This window comes from Anopheles stephensi, chromosome 3 (genome assembly GCF_013141755.1).
Source record: "Anopheles stephensi strain Indian chromosome 3, UCI_ANSTEP_V1.0, whole genome shotgun sequence".
NCBI lineage: Eukaryota > Metazoa > Arthropoda > Insecta > Diptera > Culicidae > Anopheles > Anopheles stephensi.
The window spans coordinates 54,059,021-54,079,806 of record NC_050203.1 but is presented as its reverse complement, the minus strand read 5'-3'; the positions used below and the strand labels follow the sequence as shown (position 1 = coordinate 54,079,806).

At 45.7% G+C, this 20,786-nt stretch overlaps 2 protein-coding genes across 3 annotated transcripts in view; both read left to right on the top strand.

Moving 5' to 3' along the window:
• The window catches only part of LOC118513315 (zinc finger protein ush), a 219,569-nt gene that overhangs the window by 115,741 nt on the left and 83,042 nt on the right, over positions 1-20,786 (top strand). The gene's annotated exons all lie outside the window — the stretch shown is intronic.
• LOC118513344 (general odorant-binding protein 45-like) lies at positions 15,158-16,128 on the top strand. The gene has a single exon (XM_036058972.1). It carries the CDS (start codon positions 15,223-15,225, stop codon positions 16,120-16,122), a length of 900 nt encoding a protein of 299 aa, XP_035914865.1. The 5' UTR covers positions 15,158-15,222; the 3' UTR covers positions 16,123-16,128.

Below are 20,786 nucleotides of genomic sequence, written 5' to 3'. Positions count from 1 at the left end.
ATTTACGTCATAGCTACCAACAGCTTAAAAGAATGTTTTTGTTGATCTACTAAAATGTTGACGAAATATTTTAGTCCCGTTGGATCCGTTTAGCCGATTCTACTTATTCTTCTTCCTGGCCTTCATGGTCTTTAGAATATCGAGTCAAATGTGTGATACAATTAAAAAAAATATTTGAGACACGAGCGTACATTTATGGCGTGCTCTAGGAATCAATTTTCTCCAAGTCGGAATCAGTAAGGCACATTGGTATTTCCAGTCCCGTCAGGCAGCTCTCGATAACCATGATGGTGTCAGTGGTGCTGGTCATATGAATCTTCCTCTTTCGTGGCACTACAACCTCAATAGTTCTCGTGGCCTGCCATTTCTGGCTTTCTGTGACATGATTTTACCTGCAGCAAATTAGTCAGCCCTGCCTACGAAGAGGCAATCTGGATGTGATTTGAACTCCGTTTTTGCCGGATGAAGATCTGCGGCACTGTCACCTGGGCCATCAGAGCTTTATATATCATTTATTTTTGGAGGATTTGGGTCTTTGCCTCCTGATTCGCCTCTTACAGGCCACCAGACCGAGCCCAATGGTTATATGAAATCGCCACCAACATGGTATGCGGAAGCTCAATGCAAGCTCAAGGGCAAAGAATTCAATTGATTCATAGTAGTTTTTATGGTATCACTTCCCGACTTACTTTTCTTTACGCATGATTAGAGTTTAAAATGTCTTTAACGATAATTTCCTGTCCATCTGAAACCCATGCTGAGATAAAACCTATCACTAACATTTATGAAATTAATAATATTTTCCGCATCTCCGTTTCAAGTTTATTTGAGAATACAAAATTTGATCTTCAGTTCGTATGCCTCAGCAATACGGCCAGCCCGATCTGCATGATTAAAAATATCCGCTTCACAAGTCTTCATTATTAATAATTGAATTTGGATTCCAGTTTGAAAGCAGCAAGAGCTAATTTCCTGTCCAAATATTTCGATAAACTATTTCTTGCTATCCTTAACCCACCATAACCACTTTTGCTGTGGAAGATGGGAATAGCAGCCACAAAGGAAGCATTACAATACAACAGACGAGCACAAGGAAGAAAAAAGTGTTTAACAGAAAGGGAACACATAGCACGAGTACTTTATCCATGGTATTGCGCTTGCCAATAATGCGACATGCTGGTAACTTTGCTCAAAAAGGATATCAACACCCTGCAACACAGCACGGTACGTCGTAATAAGCTCGCGTTGGTTCCGGTCCGGTTCGATCCACCAACACAATAATCGTTTATTTTCGTCCTTCTTTCCACGAGAATGGCTTCCTACGTTCAACCGGAAATACAGCGGTGTACGTCACAGGGCAGTCCGTTCCTTGCACTAGCTGCTCAGGTGGACCAGTGGAAGGAGTACATGCTCGATACAATTACAGTCGATTGCATAGCAATTGCATTAACATAATAAGGTGCACCTACCCGTATGTGGTCGTTTGGTGATGTCCTTCTTAGCTGGCTTCCCTTAGCCCGGAGTGTTTTAAAATATGTTTTCGTATGTCCTGTCCCGCTTGTCCACCGGAAGACACATAAATAGCGTCGCTGCCGGTCATAATTCGCGTTCCATTCCACCACAAACAGGAAGCGTTATTTGTTTTCCACGTTCAGGGCGTTCTGTGAGTTCTTTTCACGCTACACGGACGAGACCTGGGCCGTTGATTTCGATTCTTTCCGCTCACCGACTCGGCTAATGTGATGCATTACAACAATAGAATTAATTTAATTATCCCACCACCGCAAGATGGCTGTGGCCACTTGCCGTGGGGTGCTATTCCTGGTGGCATGTCCGATGTGTTGTACGCGGTTCGAGTTTTTCGCAATGAAGATCCGTTTTCAATAACTCTCGCCACTCGAGGGTGAATCATTGTGGCCACATTGTTCCGTTGTGTTAATGTCACCGATTCGTGCTTCTGTTTAGAGCCCTAGTTAGAGGAGAATTTAAAAACACGCGGACATTTCCCATCCGGAAGTTGTCCTTTGCAGCACCGTGGACAAGAAACAAACGGGGCCATTAGCGAGAATTTACGATTATCAAACGAACCAAAGCAAACATGCGTCCATACTTACTAGGCGTCCGGAAGCACTTCTCTTTCGACCACCGATTTGTTTGCAAAATTGTCCCCCAGACGACGAATTCGGTTCCTCAGTTCTAAACAGACCGGTTTCTTATCAAAAACCAAACTTGATTCCATGCCACGACCTTTGCTGGAAGACATTTGCCAAGCTGGATGGATTATCGGTCCCGGGAACCGTTCTCCATCGATGGTCATCGGCCTACCGACTTACGCCCACGTCCGAGATTGCACGACCAGACACGCTGATGAAATCGATGAAAAATCGAACGTCACCGAGCTTAATGCCGTGGCCGCATTTGCTGACACTGCAACCGTTCGTTCGATCAATCGGTCGGTGTGACGGGGAACTGTGTCGACGGTTCGATGGTGGGTCGTTCCGTTTCGATAAATCGATGAAAAGATGATTAATGATTGGGTGGATGAAAGCGGGATTAAAAGCTTGTGGGGGGACTGTGTTTAATCACATCACAGCGGCTTGTGGTGGAGAGTACAAAACGAAAGACATTAGTGAGGAATCCTGAAGCAGTACGGTTTAATCACAGCGTTGTTGGGATTTGCATGTAAAAGTCTCCCTTTTCTTAGTAAACTGTTGATTGCTTGGAGTTTTAAATATCCTTTTTGGAAAGTTTGCTTCAGATTGCTATACTTAAACTGTTTAAAAAATCGCTCCAACCACTACCAAGTAAAAGAGTATTAAAATACGAGTAAATAATCCCAGATAAAGTTCACCTGATTGATGATTCCTCTTATTCGCCAAAAGTGTTGCAAAAATCCAATGCAAACCTCTCAGTTGGTGGCCACTTCCTTCACAAACTGCACTTAGTTGCAACACGCCTCTGATACTTTGTTTGTACGACTTTCGGTAAGCCGCCGATGGTGTTAAGCTGATGACAAATGTTACCGATGATTTGAGCCGTTGATCGATTTCATTTCCAAATGTAGGTTATCAATTTCAAACCTCTTTCGAATGATTGCTTTTTATATGTGATTGCTTCTTTATACTTCTTAGTAACAGTTCAATATTTCATACACCCCGAACTGATTGCTTCTCGTAAATTATACCCTTTCCAATTTTAAATGAAACGCTTTCCGTATAATATAAATCAAATGACTCCACAACTTGATAGGGCGCACTGACATTGCTCCATCTTCTGATCAGCTTTGGGGTCTCATTATGGGTGATATTTTTATGAATTTCTTCTCAATTTTCACTTGGCATCGATTGGAGTTCTTGAACCTTTCGAATTCCGATACGGTTATCTCGGTCCCAGTGTTCTTCGGGTTGACACATCCGCCTGAAAGAGATGGAATTTCCTCACTTCACAAGAGCAGGAGAAAATGTGAAAAGAATCATATAAATAAATCCATGTCACATAATTCCGTATTCCGAGCGGTGTTTCCTAATTTCCTGCCCCCGATAGTCGGGTCGGTCGGTCGGGACAGGGAAAAAAGGAAGCTGAACTTGCTACACTTCTTGCTATCTGTCTGCACCACGTGGAACTCCACAAACCCAACTCGATGAAAGCGAATCTACTTCCAAATCTCCCTAACCGGTGTGAGGTACTCTTCGACTTGACTGAAATGTAGCAATGGAATGATACCTGAAGAAGAGAAGCATAATTTATTATCATCTCTTCTATCATCGCTACCAGTGTAATGAGACTGCCTCAGAACCTCATGAGTTCCAGTTTGAGGGTTAAAAGGAGACACAAAGCAACAAAGAAGGAGAGGAGCTGCGGAAAAGAAGGAACTTGGACGGTGAAGTGGTGGTACTCACAATCTTTCCATTTCGTTGACGAAACTCCGTTGAAACTTTGTCCCTGGGCGCACAAGAATGTCGCTTGCGTCCAATCACTTCAGTGGCAGCGTAAGAGAAACACCGAAAAGAAGATTTAAATCAGCGAACAGAGCATGAGAAGCGCCCGAAAGCGGAAGTGAACCGATTGGCAGGGTACAAGGAAGGAATTTGGGTGATGAAATATCTTCCGAAGGGTTATGTGACGGTTTTCCAGCCAGGAGTTAGACTGAACCAACGGAACAAGCGGGAAAATAACCATAAGCAATCAGTTTTGGATGATGTAGGACGGATCGGAATCATACCTTGCTGATTGGTGCTCTTGGTGAGAAGTGTTTGAGAGATTCGTTTTCCCAACCTTTGGCGTATGGGTGGTCCTGGTGAAGTATCAAGAGAGGGATGAATTTCCTGCCGAGTTTCGGGTGATGATGTATCGCTGAATGACAGACGCTTAGATGTTGGAGATTGAGGAAAAAAGGATTTGGGGACGGTCATCAGTTTTGCTCGATTATCGTCCACGAAAACGGAAATCGATGATAGTATCAATCTCAGTCTCTTTGGTAAGACGATTTTAAATGGAGTTTTATTATAAGACAAAACTTGTGTTACTTAAGGACATATAAGAACCATTTTACGACCTTCATTTAATCTACTTCTTAATACTCTTAACTAGATGTGAGACTTGAGTGATCAGTTCAGAGTCACTGATTAGCAGGACACCATCTGATGTGATCTGACAAAGGAGCTCTACATATGTCATCGTTCTGATATTTTACTAGCCATTTTGCTATGTGCCTTCCAAACGATAAACAGTAAAGAAGTTCTAAAATATCATAAATCGATTGAGGAAATATTTGTCACAGATTAACAATTCTCCTTTTTCACCTGATAGCCTTTCTTCCCAACCACGGCGTAGTATCTCCACAGGACACACTCCACTGATTTGATAAATGTTGAACCATTGCACCGCTCTTTCCATTTCTGGCTTCAGTTTCGTCGAAGACGTTTGGCATTATTATTCTACGAGTACTCGTTGGCGACAAAACTAGTTTCACCGGAAACACTCGTTGTTCCACACTATCAAGATGAAGGTGGCAGCAGCCGAGTGCATAAATTTCACCAGCATAACGCACTAACTCCCTTCAATGTCTCTCCGCTTCACACTCACTCTCCCTGATATGCACAGTTTATAGCAAGTGTTTCCTAAATGCCATCAGAACATTTCCACCACCAGCTTCAGAAGGAACCACCCCTTGCTCCGGAGTTCATTTTCCAACTTCCAACCGCACGGTACGATAAGTCCGCGGGGGTTGTTGTTCGGCGCCTCCCAATGCTATCTGTTGCGCGGTTCCGTTGTCATTTCCTTGATACTTTCCGTGACAACTGGAACCCGCCAGAGACCCATGAGCACACCGAGTCACCCCTTTCGGGACGATCGCGTGGTTGAATGTTTTGCAAATAAAACCTGCTGGTACCTGCAGGTCATCATCATCGCAACTAGATAGACAATATATTTTATTCGTCGTGCTATCTCACACACGCGAATGCAGAACGATCGGCACGGTGTGTTGGGTCGGTGTCTTCCAGCAAGAACGTCCAACCCTGCCGATACACCCGGGGGTGACAATGTGTTCTTTCGCAGTGACTATGAACACATATTTTCACCTTGAAGTGCGTATCGCCGGGTGATATGATAGCTGCGCTTCTACCCTCGAGTTCCCGTTCAAAAGTTCCGCTTGGCTGCATCCGCGACTCACCCTTATGATTGTCCACAAAACCCCATTTCCAATTCCAAATAACTTTGAAAGCTAACCGTTTTGTATCACGATGACTAAAACGAATTGCATTTCCACTCCAAAAAACCCGCGCGACCGCCATGGCTAAGTCCTTGGTGACATCGAGTATGTGTCTTCTTGCTAGTCTCCTTCTTCGTCTCAACCGAATGTGTGAGTGTTTGCGCACATGATATGATATTTATTCTAAACCGAGCCATCTGGAACTGAAAGCGTCCAACCAACCAACCGGCCGACCGAGTCGGATTTGAGCGGACGTTTGTTTCTTTATCTGTCAGTCGTGCTGGAAATTGGAATAGACGTTCCTTCGAGTGGGTGATATAAATAGCGCATAAACAATAAACCGTCCAACGAGAAACACACGGCACTACACGGTGGAAACAGTCGAGCGAGCTACTAAATCGCGTCAGAATCCATCCGAGTGTCTCCGTTGTCTCCTTTCCGGCGGATGGGATATGCTGGACTTATCCGATTCTTACCGGCATTGGGTGAATGAAAAATCCTCTTCCCGAAAAGACTATTCGCTCTGAGTCCAAGCCAAAGTCCAGGCTTGGTTGAAGCAGATAAAGTTAATCGTCCCTGGATGGAGGGATGTGAGGAGTAGCCTAGAAGAAGCCACGAGCAGTGGAACCGTCATACGAATCCTATCCGGGAAAGTGTCACGCTCGTTTGCAAATGTGCTGATTGTTTTGAGCGTGTCAGTTATAAAAAGGATTTCAAGAGGAAAGTATCCAAAAAGGACATTAGAAACGGATGAAGAGATGTGGTAGAGACATAACCGGCTCACACTCCACTTCATTCCATTAGTAGTTCCAACCCTCCAGGCCTCAAATAAGCCTCAATCGTTGGCCGTAATTATGCAAACCAAAAACAAATCAACTCGAGTGACAATAATCAAACCAAACATGCATTACCAATGAGGGCTTTATACGATGATTGAACCATCCCCTTCATTAGCACCTTTAGTCCTTCGACCAAAAAATCAGGAAAACAAATGTCCTTCGTCGAACAAACTCGATGCGTATCAGCTGCTGGCCCTATCCACCGAATTTAATCGATCGGAGAAATTAATGGTGTTAATTTGATGGACAGCTGCAATGTTCGTGCGTCGTCGGTCCGAACGGCCCCCAACACATACTCATTACGCTGTTTACATTATGAATTAGACCGTTCGAGACTGTGGCATACTGGCCGACCCAGTGGTGTCCCAGAACGGTGGCGTAATGTTTAGATTGATGAGGCCCGATTACGACGACCGAAAGCCGAGCTGAGCGTTGACAGTTACAGCCGTCCCGGTCGACCGTGATCAATATCATCTACAACCATCATCGTTGATGAACGTGGCCCACTGTGTTCTGTCGCCATCCGGATGGATTGTTGTTCGACCCGAGAGTGGGTGTTATCGTGGTGAAAGTACTAAATTGTCATAGAAAGGGGCACAGGAATTAGGCACTTGACATTCAACATCTATTTCGAGGGATGAAGGAATGCCTCATCGATGGTGATTAGGGCCCTTATGAGAGGGCAAGAACCATGTCACCTTGATAATAGGAACCTTTCAGCTTACTCTTACGTGAATGAAACAATACTTAATCTCTTATAGATGAGCCTGTCTTCGGTAGGTTTCGTTAAGATCCATCTTATCACCTCAAGAAACCTCTTTTCAATTGTTTTGGTAGTTAATTGGGCTTTGTTTTAATATTTGTCTGATTTTTCACAATGCTTCATAGATATTCATTGATGAAAAGACTCACTTTCGATCTAATTAACTTTGCATGATAAACGCAAGCTTTCCTTTTCAATCTAATTAACGCCCTTCGCTTCCTTTAAGATCAAATACACCATTTGTCTTTGGACTACCTCCTCACTCACACCAATCAACCAACAATCGTAATCAGGTTAATCGAATAAACACTCACACACACTTTCGCTCGTTTGGGAGTAACTTACCATATGATTAGGCTGAACCGCAGTGGCGTGTGTTCACACCATATTCCTTCACCGTAACTCCTTTCCAGTTCCCCATTCGCATGGATAATAGTTGTTTAGTCAAATAATCCGTTAATGGGGTGTAATTTTCGGGGTTTTCCTTTCCAGAACCTTCAATACCGATGGGGAGAGGGGAAACGTCACTGCCCTTTACTTCTATTGGTTGGCTTCGGTCAGCGGGAAACTGTAATTATGTTGTTAATTCCGTCCATTTGAATGTGCCTTTGACCGAGCCGGGAACGATGAATGGTGGTTACCACCTGCTTCATGGCGTTTGTTTTTCCCATTCACACCGCTCTACTGTATAATTTGTCTCATTAATTATGCATCTGCTCGTGGCGCATTACATTATGAGGTGCTCCTGGTGGACTGTGTGTGCGATGTTTGATGTTTGTTTTGAAGTACTGGCTTATCGCTCGATCAATATACGATCGGTTGTAGTGGGGTTCGTGGCTTACTCGATCGCTCAGTTCTTTTGCTGACGGTTCTTATGCGTCGGTATTGGTCTCGCTTTATTGTTCAGTTATGGTTATCGCTCGTTAATAAAACACTACCGATTGGACTACAACAGGAGCGGGAATCCACTACAAAATGGCCGAAGAATCTAGTTCATTACTAGCGGAAAGTGATAATCATCATAATTCATTTATAGGAATGATTTGTATGTGGTGAGGGAACAGGTACTAACATTAAGAGCACTGCAATACTAAACACTTCTCCTCCATTTTGGCCCCTGTAAATAAACGGACTTCAGCCATATTTCTTGTCTTAAAGCATCCATTTTATTGCTCATTACATCGGATTGTCCGCAGTGCCATAAGAATGATTTATATCGCTTCCTTTTACGACCCAAGTCGCCTGCAGAAAACATTTGTCATTAACTTATTTCCTCACAGAAAGGCTCTCCCCATCTTAACCAACTCAAACGGTGATTTCACTTGTTTTTCGACCTCTCTGGAAGCTTGCAACACTTTTCCATGTCCCTCAAAAATAACACGCGCAAACCCGTTAAAGCCCGTTTCATTGCCTGTTTTCGGCATGTTTCGGGTCATCTCAACAACAAGCCTTCTCAAACCCACGACGCCTGTACTTTCATCCACCTCGGTGTGTCAATTTACTGCAATTTTATTGTTCCTACTGATACGATCGGGAGAAGATTCGAAGGATGTGACCACAACAAAACCAACCAACTCCAAGAGAACGACACGCGTAGATCGATCGAAACGATCGACCACTGAAGAGGATGTCCAACGCGATGTAAGTAGCGTAATGCTTACGATTCACGCCACACACCGACCGTTAACAGTTAGCAGAGGCTGTCAACACAATCGGAATCAGTCCCAACGACAGGCCGCCTGTTCCTCTCCACTCGCACAAACCACCGTTTACCACGTTCGATCACTGCGCCGTGATAAACCTAATGGATCGCAAGCATACGATCTAAAGTGGTTTTATTTATTTTATTTCTTGTCTTGTCTTCACCGACCTCGCTCCCATCGGTTCATCTGTTCCGCTTCTCCCCACGATAGGACAGAAGCCAACAGCCAACGGCTGCCTGCCAAATCTACGATCCTCACATCGAAAAATGGCTGTTTTTCGTTGGTTTTTGGTTCGCTTTTTTCTGTTGTGCCGTCACCGCTTAGATTGGAGCTCACTGATTTGAAGACGCTTTCGGGTTTGCAGACTTACCCAACCCGCTTGCCAGCATTATCAGTGACCGGGTTGCTTTTCTTTTGGCGAGCTTATCAGATAGTGCGTTTCTCTCCCCTCCCGGGTTGGTCGTGCTAATGTCAGAGGTCCTTGACTCGGCAGCGGAGATATTATTCCGTCTGAGGGACGGCACGATACAAAGCCGGTGATGTGTGATAGCTTAACTAAATGGACCACGGTTTTGGGGCTTCTCGAGAAGGCGAAAACCTTTTACTTCGGGTTGGCTCCTGGTACAGACGTTGCTTGGTGGAAGTTCGATAGGATTAGTTCGAGAGCTGGCTCGTGCTAATTAATAATCCGATTTTAATGAATCATACTCTACGGTAGGTCAGCAAGATCGCTTAAGGTGCTTCTAATCTAGTGAATGGTTTACTGGAAATGAGCCAAAGCGATAAGGTGCGTTGCTGTTCTTCTGCTCTCGGTTATCACAGTGCCTGTATCAGGAATGTACTTTAACATTCTAATGGAATGCACATGATTATTGGCACCATCCAGGAGGCATGATTACCCGTTCTCCTTTAAAGAGGCAACGAACCACAAAGTTGCCCAAGAAGTCAGCCAATTTATCTTCGATAGGCGCCACTACAAATGATCGCTGCGTGCCTGGTCTCAAGGGAGTTCCACCAGAGTCTCAAGGTATGGAGAAGTCCGTACGGGGCTCCTATATTCCATTGGCTCCTTCTCCGAGATACTCCATTGCTTTCTCGACAAGAAAAAGGGTCATGAAGCCGCCATCCAGGACGGACGGTCCGACGGACTATGGCGCGACAATTTGGTATTTTGCGATATATTGTCTCGATCAGCAATCCCTAAGCCGACGAAAAATGGTTTACATTTGGTCCATATCATCTCTCCATTCTCTCTGCTCTCTCGTTCACTTATCTCTACACCCTTTCCCTTCCATTCCAACCCCTATTCCGAGTGTCTCTCTCGGGGCTGAGGGAACAGAACGAAAGATTTCAACGGCAGCAACAGCAAAGAGCCGACCTACACTGCATCGACTTCGTTGCTCTCCCGCACCACGTGTTCGGAGTCTGGCGCTGGCGCTCGGTGGAGAAGAATGATATCAGTTGGCTTATCGCCATCCAGCACTTAAAGCAATAAATTACGGAAATTCTTCCACTCCACACGCATCGCGCAGGAACCACCTTCGGGATTTATGAAATCACTCGGGCCTTGTGTCGTACCCCGAGCCAACTCTCTTCCCTTCCGTACAAACAAGCCTTCACTTTGCATGCGTCGAATGGTGCGTTGAAAGCTTATCAGGGATTTATTTCCCTCGCCCTGTCCTCATCCACCGGGGGTCTTGGTAGATCGCAAATGGCTATCCGTTGATAGTTTGTTCTTCCGTGGTGCGCGAGACGAGAGAAGCAACTAAATGCAGATGTAAATCCCGCCCTCTATTCTACGGCCGGCTGGTGAAGGCTTCACCGGAAACGATCACGGGTTCTGCCACGTCACAACCAAGCTGGGAGAGATTAAGTCCCGCTCCGATCTCCAATCGACTTAAACGAAAACTTTTTCAGCCATCGGCATTATTTTCATTAATCTTAAAATATTAGGGAAAGATTACCCCGGACGGAAAGCGGATAGTGACTGGAGAACTTCCAAAAATCGTAAGATATTGCTTTAAGACATCAACAATCGTATGTCAAACGATTTTTATTGATACAAAGACCAGTTCTTTGAACTATAAGTAATGCTCAGTCCATGAATCGACTGTCGAAGATCATACCAAAGATCTCTTAAACTTCTCTCACAGACTCTCCCAATTCACACTTCGAGAAATCGAGATGAAGCATCTCATCATCCCCCAGTACACAGCTATGCTGTTTATGTACCGAGGGATTACAGTGTTGGTAAGCAATTGCTCGGACTCCGATTGGCCAACCAGTTCCCCAACATTCACGGTATGTAAACGATCGATTCCAACCATGGCACGGCAACACCACCATGAAGCTGTGAAGGTAAAGCAAGAGAGCAAGTGAAGTACGCGAAAGAAACATACCTTCGGACCACCTCACGAGCCGGATGAAAACAGAATTTGCGATAAAAAGTATGGCGAAGTTCTGTGGTGGAGTAAAACACTGGTTTAAAGCAAGCAAAAGCTAAAAAGGTGTATGCTTATTCGACCGCAACGACTAGCACCGCCCCAAATCGCAATGTTGCCAGCATTGACTTGCCAACGCGATCAAGGGTGAGAAAGGCAACACTTCCAAGGTGACTTTCCCTGCTGGAATGGTATGGAGAACATGGCCTTTATCAAGCGTGGAGTATCGGAATTGCTGTTTTGGGAGAATCTCAATACGTTTATAAAAGTTTTAAAAAGAATTGCGGTTTTTGCCATGAGGAAATTAAAATAAGGCGCAATAGCCAACAATTTTTCAAAACAAACCTTCATTTTTCAACACGCTTGTTAAACAGACTTTTTTTCGTTACACCCATCCGTTCCACCATCGCCAAGCAATGCGGAGACGATAGACGGCCCCCTTTAAGCCAAACAATAGATACAACCAGTACACGCTTTATCTGCACCTAACAAACGCTGTTTTTACATATTCCAACGTCCTCACGACCGATGGCGATAAATTATCTCTCGACCAAAGCTAAATCCCATGCTCCCAGTCGCGAGTGCGATTACAAACGCGAAGCCTGTCGAAGGAATCCTTCCGCACAGGTGGACCCGATTTTGATTAGTGTCGTTGACCGAACGCCAACGATTTTTTGCTCTTCTCTAGGTGTTTCTAGTGCGTATGTGTATGTTGACGGTACCCGAAAAAGTAGCCGAGCACGTTGACAGCAACCGCCGTCAGCGCGATATCGATGCTGAAACATAAATCTTATGCTTAGACCACTCGCCCGCCACGGTGTCGGAGCACTTGGACCGACTTTGGACTTTGGTTGTGTGCATGTGGTGATTTACATGCCTTCCGATATCGCACCTCACACGGTCAACATTCCTGGGCACGATTGACAGTGCGAAAAATTGGACTTTGGGAGTCCCACCCCTGGCTGGCCACCGGGTTCGCCTGTTCGCCGAGCCAATCGATTGCGTTGGTGACATTTTACCGCTTTTCCATAATCGAACGATGGTTTATCGAGTGAGTATGAATGGAAAACGGAAAAAAAATCTCCCTTACGAAAGGGGATTGTTTGCGGGAAGTGAGCGCTTATCTGCTCAGCCACCAGCAGCATTTCAGACGGATAAGGGGGTTACTGCTGGAGAAGTGACATTGCTGTGAAGTGACGTCTTCTCAAGGAAGGTGCTGGAGAGTGAGCTGCGAAAGCAAACAATCCTTTCGTCCGGACTTGGGAAGAAGTTATTTTTTTCTGGCAGAATAATAAATTCAAACCCGTTATGGCCATCTCGGATCAGGTTTGCGTTGATGGACAGCAAAAGTAATTGCATTTTGAAGATTTTCCATGGCAAGAGAGTTTGAAAAAGAATTGTCAAAGCGTGTTATCGTTAACTCTGGAAATTTCCTGGTATCGGAAAAGCGTTTGGTGGGTCTTCATTTGTACATATAATATTCAGAACTATAAAATCACTCAAATGCATTTTTATTTTTGATTGGTTAAAACAACCATATTTGGATTCATCCAACACATTCCCACCACAGCTTAAACTGTTATCGGCTTCGAAACACCAACTCCAATGCGCTGTTACTGCTGGATTTCGAAACAACCCCATCGTGCCTATTGAACGAAGGCGTTGATGAGGAAAATTCCATATCAGTTGCAAATTAATTACTACCCCAAAAGGCACGCAACAGGCCCGGTGGACAATAAAAATCCCACCCAAATGTCCTGGCACCTCGATACTGTTTCCCCATACATTGGAATGAACCTCTGGCCAGCGTTGGAACATTCCCCAAGTTTGTAGAGAACGGAGGAGACACCATGAGGCATATGGTAAAATTTGAAATACGTTTCTGCAGAGGTCTGATTTCAAATTATCGGAACAACAGCGCCCACGTGCGTTATTTCATGGCTCAATGCACACAACCGCCCATGAACAAGCGCTGTGTGGTTGTGAGTTGTGGCCATGCAAATTGATTTCTATTTAGCCTTTTTCTAAAGAATGTGTGTCGCATTTCGGGTGCAAAAGTCAAAGTACTCATTTATTGTTGATCATAAAGGTTAGCAGGAAGACATTTAATATTTATTTTATACAACTCATAGAAAATTGTTGGCTCTTATCAAACTAAAACAAGAGTGTATTTGCGTGTCATTTAGAGAAACAATTCAGGTGCTTAGGTTTTTTTTAGTTTTTTTTAACTTTTAACTAGACGATGCCACGAGCTCTTTTGAAATCCTGGTCAAGGCTACAAGCCTTGTAAGAATGCCAGGTTTAGATGGATGGAAAACGCTTGCCTGTCTCTTTTTGAATCAGGCACTAGCGAGGACCATCTATGGCTCGGAAGTGGAATCATCTTGGAACATCTTCAAAATATTGATCGAGTGGCCATATTTATCGGGTGGTACCACCTAGCCAACATTGATTTACGCAAGGATGATGTACAGATAGGTGACAGCACCTCTTGAAGTCCTCCAAAATTTCACCTATCACCGGGTCACAAGTCAGCACCGACAACAACATTGATGATGAGTAACGGCAGTGGCGGATCAACATAGGAGCGGAAGGAGCGGCCGCTCGGGGCCTCGTTGGTTAGAGGAGGCCTCTTAATATCACAGTTAGAGGAGCCTCAACTGCCATTACGCTCAGGGCCTTTAAATATCTTGACCCACCACTGAGTAACGGGCAAGAGTGCTGGCTGTCAATCGGTCGTACAAATGTCTGAGGAATTTCCCCCTTCTAGAAACACATCTAGCGACTAGCGAAGCTGGAACTGTACAGAAAATTTATAGTACCTGTACTCACGCACACTTCTGAAACAAGGACCGTATGTGTGAAAGGGCTATTGAGGAAACGTTACAATGACAAGCCTTACGAGTTATATCGGTGATCTCACCTTCAAGACTCACTGTCAATTTGACTCACCAGGCTCCGCAGGGCTGGTTATGCCATGAGAATGGCACCGGACGACCCAGCCTGTAAAGTTCTTTTAGGCCGTCCACACGGATAGAGAATGCGTGGTACCGATGAAGAGGGAGTTAATGCACTGATGCGTGTGTCAGAATGGCCGGGCTATTGATTTAACAGATAACGGCGCCAGACACTAAGTGCTATCGAAGATTGTTGCAACAGGCAAGTCTTCACTAGACAGAACCCAAGTTCAAATCCCATTCGGGCTGGTTCTCCGTACTAGGAGAACCAGGAGTACAATCTAAGTACGAAGTATTATTAGTAAGTCTAGCTAGTCTTTAGATGGCCAACATGACATTGCTGGGCGCATGGTCAAGAAAAAAAAAGATTCTTGTAGGCTGAACACGTCATGTAAATGACACCAATCGCAAATTTAAACAAACTTTTAACTGACCAGACCAGTAACAAAGACAAGGACACCAAATACTTTGAGGTTAAGTTCCCTTTAAAGCCTCAACCGTATGTACTCGCCTATCATTTTTAGTAGATATTACTAAACGAATTTTTGCTGTTCTGTTGCTCCCTTCCCGAATTGTATCTTGGCTAATCATTCCCGCCAGCTTGTAACAATTCCACCGAACCACCTCCTAGATCAGCAACGACCTACATGCAACAATTTCGTTGTTCCTGTTTCCGCTGACGATAAATGGTTTTGTTTACGGTCGAGAGCACGTTCCACGGGCTTCCACGATCGCGCCGTACAGCTGCAAAGCTCCCTATAAAGTAACACACTTTTTGCCCCATTGCAGTGTAGTAATGCTTCACGATGCTTTCGGCCAGGTTGTGTGTCGGCACGCTAGTGTTGCTAGGGTTAGCGGGTGCGTTGGCCTTCAGCGAGCATAGTACGATCGAGAAAAGCTTCGTCCAGGCACAGCACGAGTGCGTTGCGTATCTGAACCTTCCGAAGCACCGACTGTACCAGTACCTAGTGTACAACTATTCGAACGACGCCAAAACCAAACTGATGATCCGTTGCGTCGGTTTGCTTCTGCGCTGGTGGAATTCGGACGGTGTGCTTAACGAGCATGTGATAGCCCAATACTTCCGGCCCGACCTTGCCGATGCGACGTACTGCGAACGAACGCGCCTGTGCATTGCGAACAAAGCTCCGGAAGGTGATGAGCTGTGTAGCCGAGCGTTCGAAACATTCCAGTGCTATCTGCAGCAGTACGGTGAGCTGGTAAACTGTCCCAAAATAGTCCCGCTGGGCGACGAGCGGCTTGCCGAAACGATGCACTTTTGTCTGAACGTGTTGAGTTTGCCGCTGTCCTACTTCGAGAACTACACCAGCTCGGCGGAACTGTTCCTCGCCACCGACGAGTCCCGCTGTTTGCTGAGATGTTTCGTGATTCGGACGGGACTGTATTCGGACCATAACGGACCGTTTGCCCACCGGTTTAAGCTACAGTTCGGTCCCCCCAGCCCGGACGCGAATGACAACGACCTAGAGGGGGATTACTGCGTAACGCGACTGCGCCGTGAAGGATACGACGAATGTTCGCTAGCTGCTCGGTCACTGTACGAGTGTTACTACTTCGCCGATACGTTGCTGCCCACATTCGAGCGTATACTACCCATTTTGAAGATCGTCATGGCGACGGAATCGGCTGCAACGGCGATGAATTCAAGCTGTTGTTCAGCAAACAAAATAAAGCACAGTGAATAGTAAAAAACAAAACCCCCATTTTATCACCGGCTCATTGCATCTCGTGTTAAGTGTTGTAAATAAAATTGAAATCGAAAAATGGGTTGAACCCTTTCGACGCGGAGGAAATAAATAGTAAATAAACTTTTCCTTTCAAGCGACGTACTAAAGCGCTCGACGAGTTTCTCGGGCCCGGATGCGGTGATAGATTTCGCTATTTCTGCTCGGAACGCGATGGTGAAATTTATTGCCGATTTGCCCGAACTGTCCCCGTCTCGAAGGGAAGGGCAACCAGAGCTACGAGGGCCGGCTGGAGTCATCTTTGATAGCAATATCCTTTCGGCAACGGCCATCCTTCGAGTCCTGTGCGGAACCACTGTGTGACCGTGCATAAATTTCGCCCACGTTGAACATCCTCGTGGCCATATTGACGTTTTTATGTTTCTTTTCGATATTTATCCATTGCTTCCTTCTCTTATTCTTTCGTTGCAGGTAAGTTGCCTTGCTTGTGGGTCAAAATGAGACGGAGAGCTGATCCCTTGCTTCCGTAACCACTCGAAGATCGATTGTTTCGTTACTGTGTAAGTGAAAAAATGTTTTTGATTCATAGCCCGCACCATTGGTCTGTTGATTTAGTCCGCTGAGTTTAAACGAACATGATAAAAGACCTCAACCCTAGAACCGTAACCGGAATGTGTGTGTGTTCCGTAAAGATCATCAAATGTGTGTAATATCCTTTCTGCTATTTCTCATAAAAATCGACATCCCACCAGCGTGTGCAGAATGCAGATTCCGTTCCGGCAGCCATTTATCGTCCATCGAGCTCGGAATAAATGGCAATAATCCGACGCCCGAACTTGCTGTCGCCCGATAATGGAGTGTCAAAATCGGTACCTATCGAACGTCTTCATCATTATGCAAACAACCCCGATCCGGCCGTTCGATGATACTTTTCCACCACCACGGATTCCATGAGCAATAGAGAAAACGAGGAAACGGGAAAGCACACTCGATCGTAGAACTCTCTCTGCCTTGGATCCTACCGGAAATGGGAAAAGCTGTCGCCCGGTGCATGCTCAAAGTGGTGCATTTTTCAATTCCATTCCCTGCATTCCCCGGCCACACTTCCCGAAAATCTTTCCGAATATTATTACGACAACGGAAATAAAATGTCGTCGTTTATCGTGTCCTCGTCGTAGGTTCCGAGCGAGCAACGATGTCGGATTAGGTGTCCTTCTTTATGTTGGAACTGGCTGTTGGCTTAGAAACTGCTACTTGCCCGTGAAAGGCAAGAAAATCTGCACCAGCTGCAAGCTTCAAAGTCGCCCAATCTCTACAATGACACAGCATGAATACCGCTTCCTGCTTGTCGTCTTGCGCTCCTTTACCTCCGAGAGAGAAACCGGGGGCACAACAAACTCACAGCACGAATGCATGGCCGTTTTATCGCGTTCGCAGTCGAACAAATCTGGTGCGATGCAGTTTTTGTTATAAATTGTGTGATACGAAATTTTATAAATAATATTTAACGTCACCATTCACCAACTGCTGGGACGTCTTGGGTGCAGCAGACGCGCAGGATTGTGGTCGGACCGAGTTGACGCGTACGGAACCAATCCGGAATCCGATTCCACTGCGAGGCAACACAGTGATAGCGAGCGCAAGGATGCAACGATGTTCGGCTATCAGGTCCGACACTGCATAGCCTTTTCTTCACAGACACAGGTAAACCACCAGAAGACCATTTTTCCTCCTTCGTTTTCTTTCTGTGCTGATGTGTTTGCAGATCGTTTCACTCCTTTTCTCGGGCTCCTTTTTCCCATTTTCCCCGCCACACGACGAAAAGCCAACTTTCGTTGAGGAAGCGAGTTCGTTCCAAGTTCTCCCGCTTGGACGCATTCGCCGCATCCAGGGAGCTCCTGCCTTTCCAATGGCATTGGAGCTATCACTTCGCACTGATAGCCGTTCTCCCGAGCTTCGGATAGCACTCAACACACACACACACACCCTAGTGTAAGATGCAGCAATCGTTGTGCAGCCAGCAGCCAAGGAATGCATTCCTCGGTGTGCGCTGGAGGATTGGGAAACGCCAATGAGGAAATGATGATGAACTTTATGAAGCGTCAAACCGGGCAAAGAACGCTCCGAACGAACGTTGCATCGCCACTGATAACGACTTTAACGAGGCGGGCACGACGAGGACGTTCGAGGGATCCTTCAAGACAAGCACACCCCGGGTCTTCCTTTCCTTAGACGTGGAGTGGAAGCACTGAAGCAGCTAAGAAAAAGAATAAATATCGCCTCAGCTGGTTGGCCCGAGATGGCTGAGTGGTGAGAAATCAAAACCGGATGAATCCTGAAACTTTGTTTCGCTAAACGACAGCCCGCTGAGAAGTCGAATGGCAGGGGCGGTGGGAGCCAAAAGGGGTTGAACGGGAGGATTCTTAAAATCATAGTATCGTGAAGATTTCCTACATTGCAGTGCATGTGATTCCAACAGTGGCAGGAGAACCATTCGGCTAAGGAAAAGTTTCGAAATCTGCTCAATCATTCTGGTGCATCAGGATCTCGAGTGAATCGTTCTCGCTCGCCTCAGTCAAGAATCGCTCGTTTTGCTCGATTTTGCCTACACTCAGTTCCTGCATCCTGCATATCGTGCTTATCATTTGTTCAAAGACTAGCCTTTTTTTGTTTGTTCTAACCCTTAAGTCCTCCCTTTTTTCTCTCAACGTCGTTATCCTGAACGTTCCCGCTCGACTCTTGCCGTTCTCTATCGTCCAAGTGGCCACCGGGAATGAAGTGGCGTTCCGCCGGTCGTATCGTCTTCCGGTCGACTGGCAGTTGGCTCGAACCGTTGGCCTCGAATGCTAATCGAAAGGCTTGCCGGGACCATTCCTGCCCGGCAAGTGCACAATCTCCCCCTAGGAGTCATCAAAATCACCCGCTGCATCTGCTGCACTCGTTGTTTTATTTTTACCCTTTAGTGTTCCGTTTTTTGTGTGAGAAACCCTCATGTCGAACGATTCTGCACCTATCCCGTCTTCCTGTTTCCGGTCTGCTGATGTAAAGATGAAGCATCCCCCCCCCCCCCCTTTTCTTTTTGCTTTATTCCTCTCGTCGTCTCTTTTTCACATCATGATTGATCGACTGAAGAGGAAATCGATCCACAGCAATGATGTTTGCTTTTTCGATCCGGATTAAACAGGGCTGATGGCGGTTGGCCGGACGAAACTACCGACCTGCAGCCATTGCTTTAGCATTTTCCGACAGAGGACTTCTTCGTCGTATTGCAGTTATTTAAAACGAAATTGGAACCATCATGAGCGATTGATTGAAGTCTGTATCCGTGATGCTGGTGAGAGCGCTGATAAGAACCGGAAGCAGACGTTGTTTGTGAATTACTGGCTCTTTTGATATTAAATGCTCTCCTTAGCGGTCACTGATTCGTCTTTATTTAATTTCTATTGCGAGCTTTCTTTCATCCTCTCGAGGTGTATTGATAAAAACTGCAACCTTTATTTTAAAATTCATTATCGCTAGTTTCCTCAAGAAAACGCCAATCAAATCCTGACCACGGCACAAAGCAATCACTAGAGACTGCCTCGTAAATGTTCAAATTGGATTTGTTTTGCATATTACTGACCGACTCTTATTGGCGACAATTTGCATTTCAATTCCTCTGAAATCCACAAACGTTACCAATTAAACAATAAACCCATACAATGTTTCAAACGATTGGTCCAATTAAATATTACTCAGCGCTAAACTAATCACTTCAAACATTCATCAAATTTCCTGTCAAACGCCATCATCGCCTCACCAGACTCCAGAAACCCTACCAAAAACCTATTTGCCCACGAGTTAGAACGATCGTTTCCTAAATGGTGCCTGCATGCGCCAAGCTTCCGACGTCGAACAACCGAAAGAACCACAGGACACACATCCTTGCGACCGTTGTTTTGTCCGTGGTCACTGGTTTTTGTTCCATGCGGAGTTCGCGGACGATGTTTGAACTTTAGTGCATCAACGGTCGATTACAATTGACCCGAAAGCATTCCCTTTTGCCCTGTGTCCTGTTTTCCCCCGTTTTCTTCCATCCTAGACCGAGAAAACCTGAGCAACATTCCACGAAACCCAGCTCCAAGCAGAGAAGCCGTTGTTCCAGTCATCCGCCAACAGGAAACTGCATCAGAAATTCGCGCCACTGGTTCATTGCTTTCCCCCCCAATTGAAACACCCGGTTCCGTTCGCAGAAGGTGCATTCCGACTGCAGTTTGATTGTGAATGACGATTGTCAACGCTTTCCATCCGTGCTCGGTCCTTCTTCCCAGAAGGTAATGCGTTGTGAGGAAAAATCGAACCGAGCGCCCTTCATTGGCGTTGCGATGGAAGGTTTGATGAATTTGATCCAAACATCCAAACCGACCGTTCGCATCGGTATTGCCTTGGCAAAGACTCGTTGCTAATCGAACGCCAAACGAAGGACCAACCGCCATCGCCAACATCAACCAACGGCACAACAAACAGAACGTGGCCAGAGGAGTTCCACGTTTCGACGGATATCAATTGAACCACGACTCTTACCGTTGGCGCACAGTCGAATGCATTGCCGAATGCAGTGCGATGCACCGACAACGATTCTTCCGGCACAATGATGCGTTGTGTTGTTCTGTGTGTTCGACGGG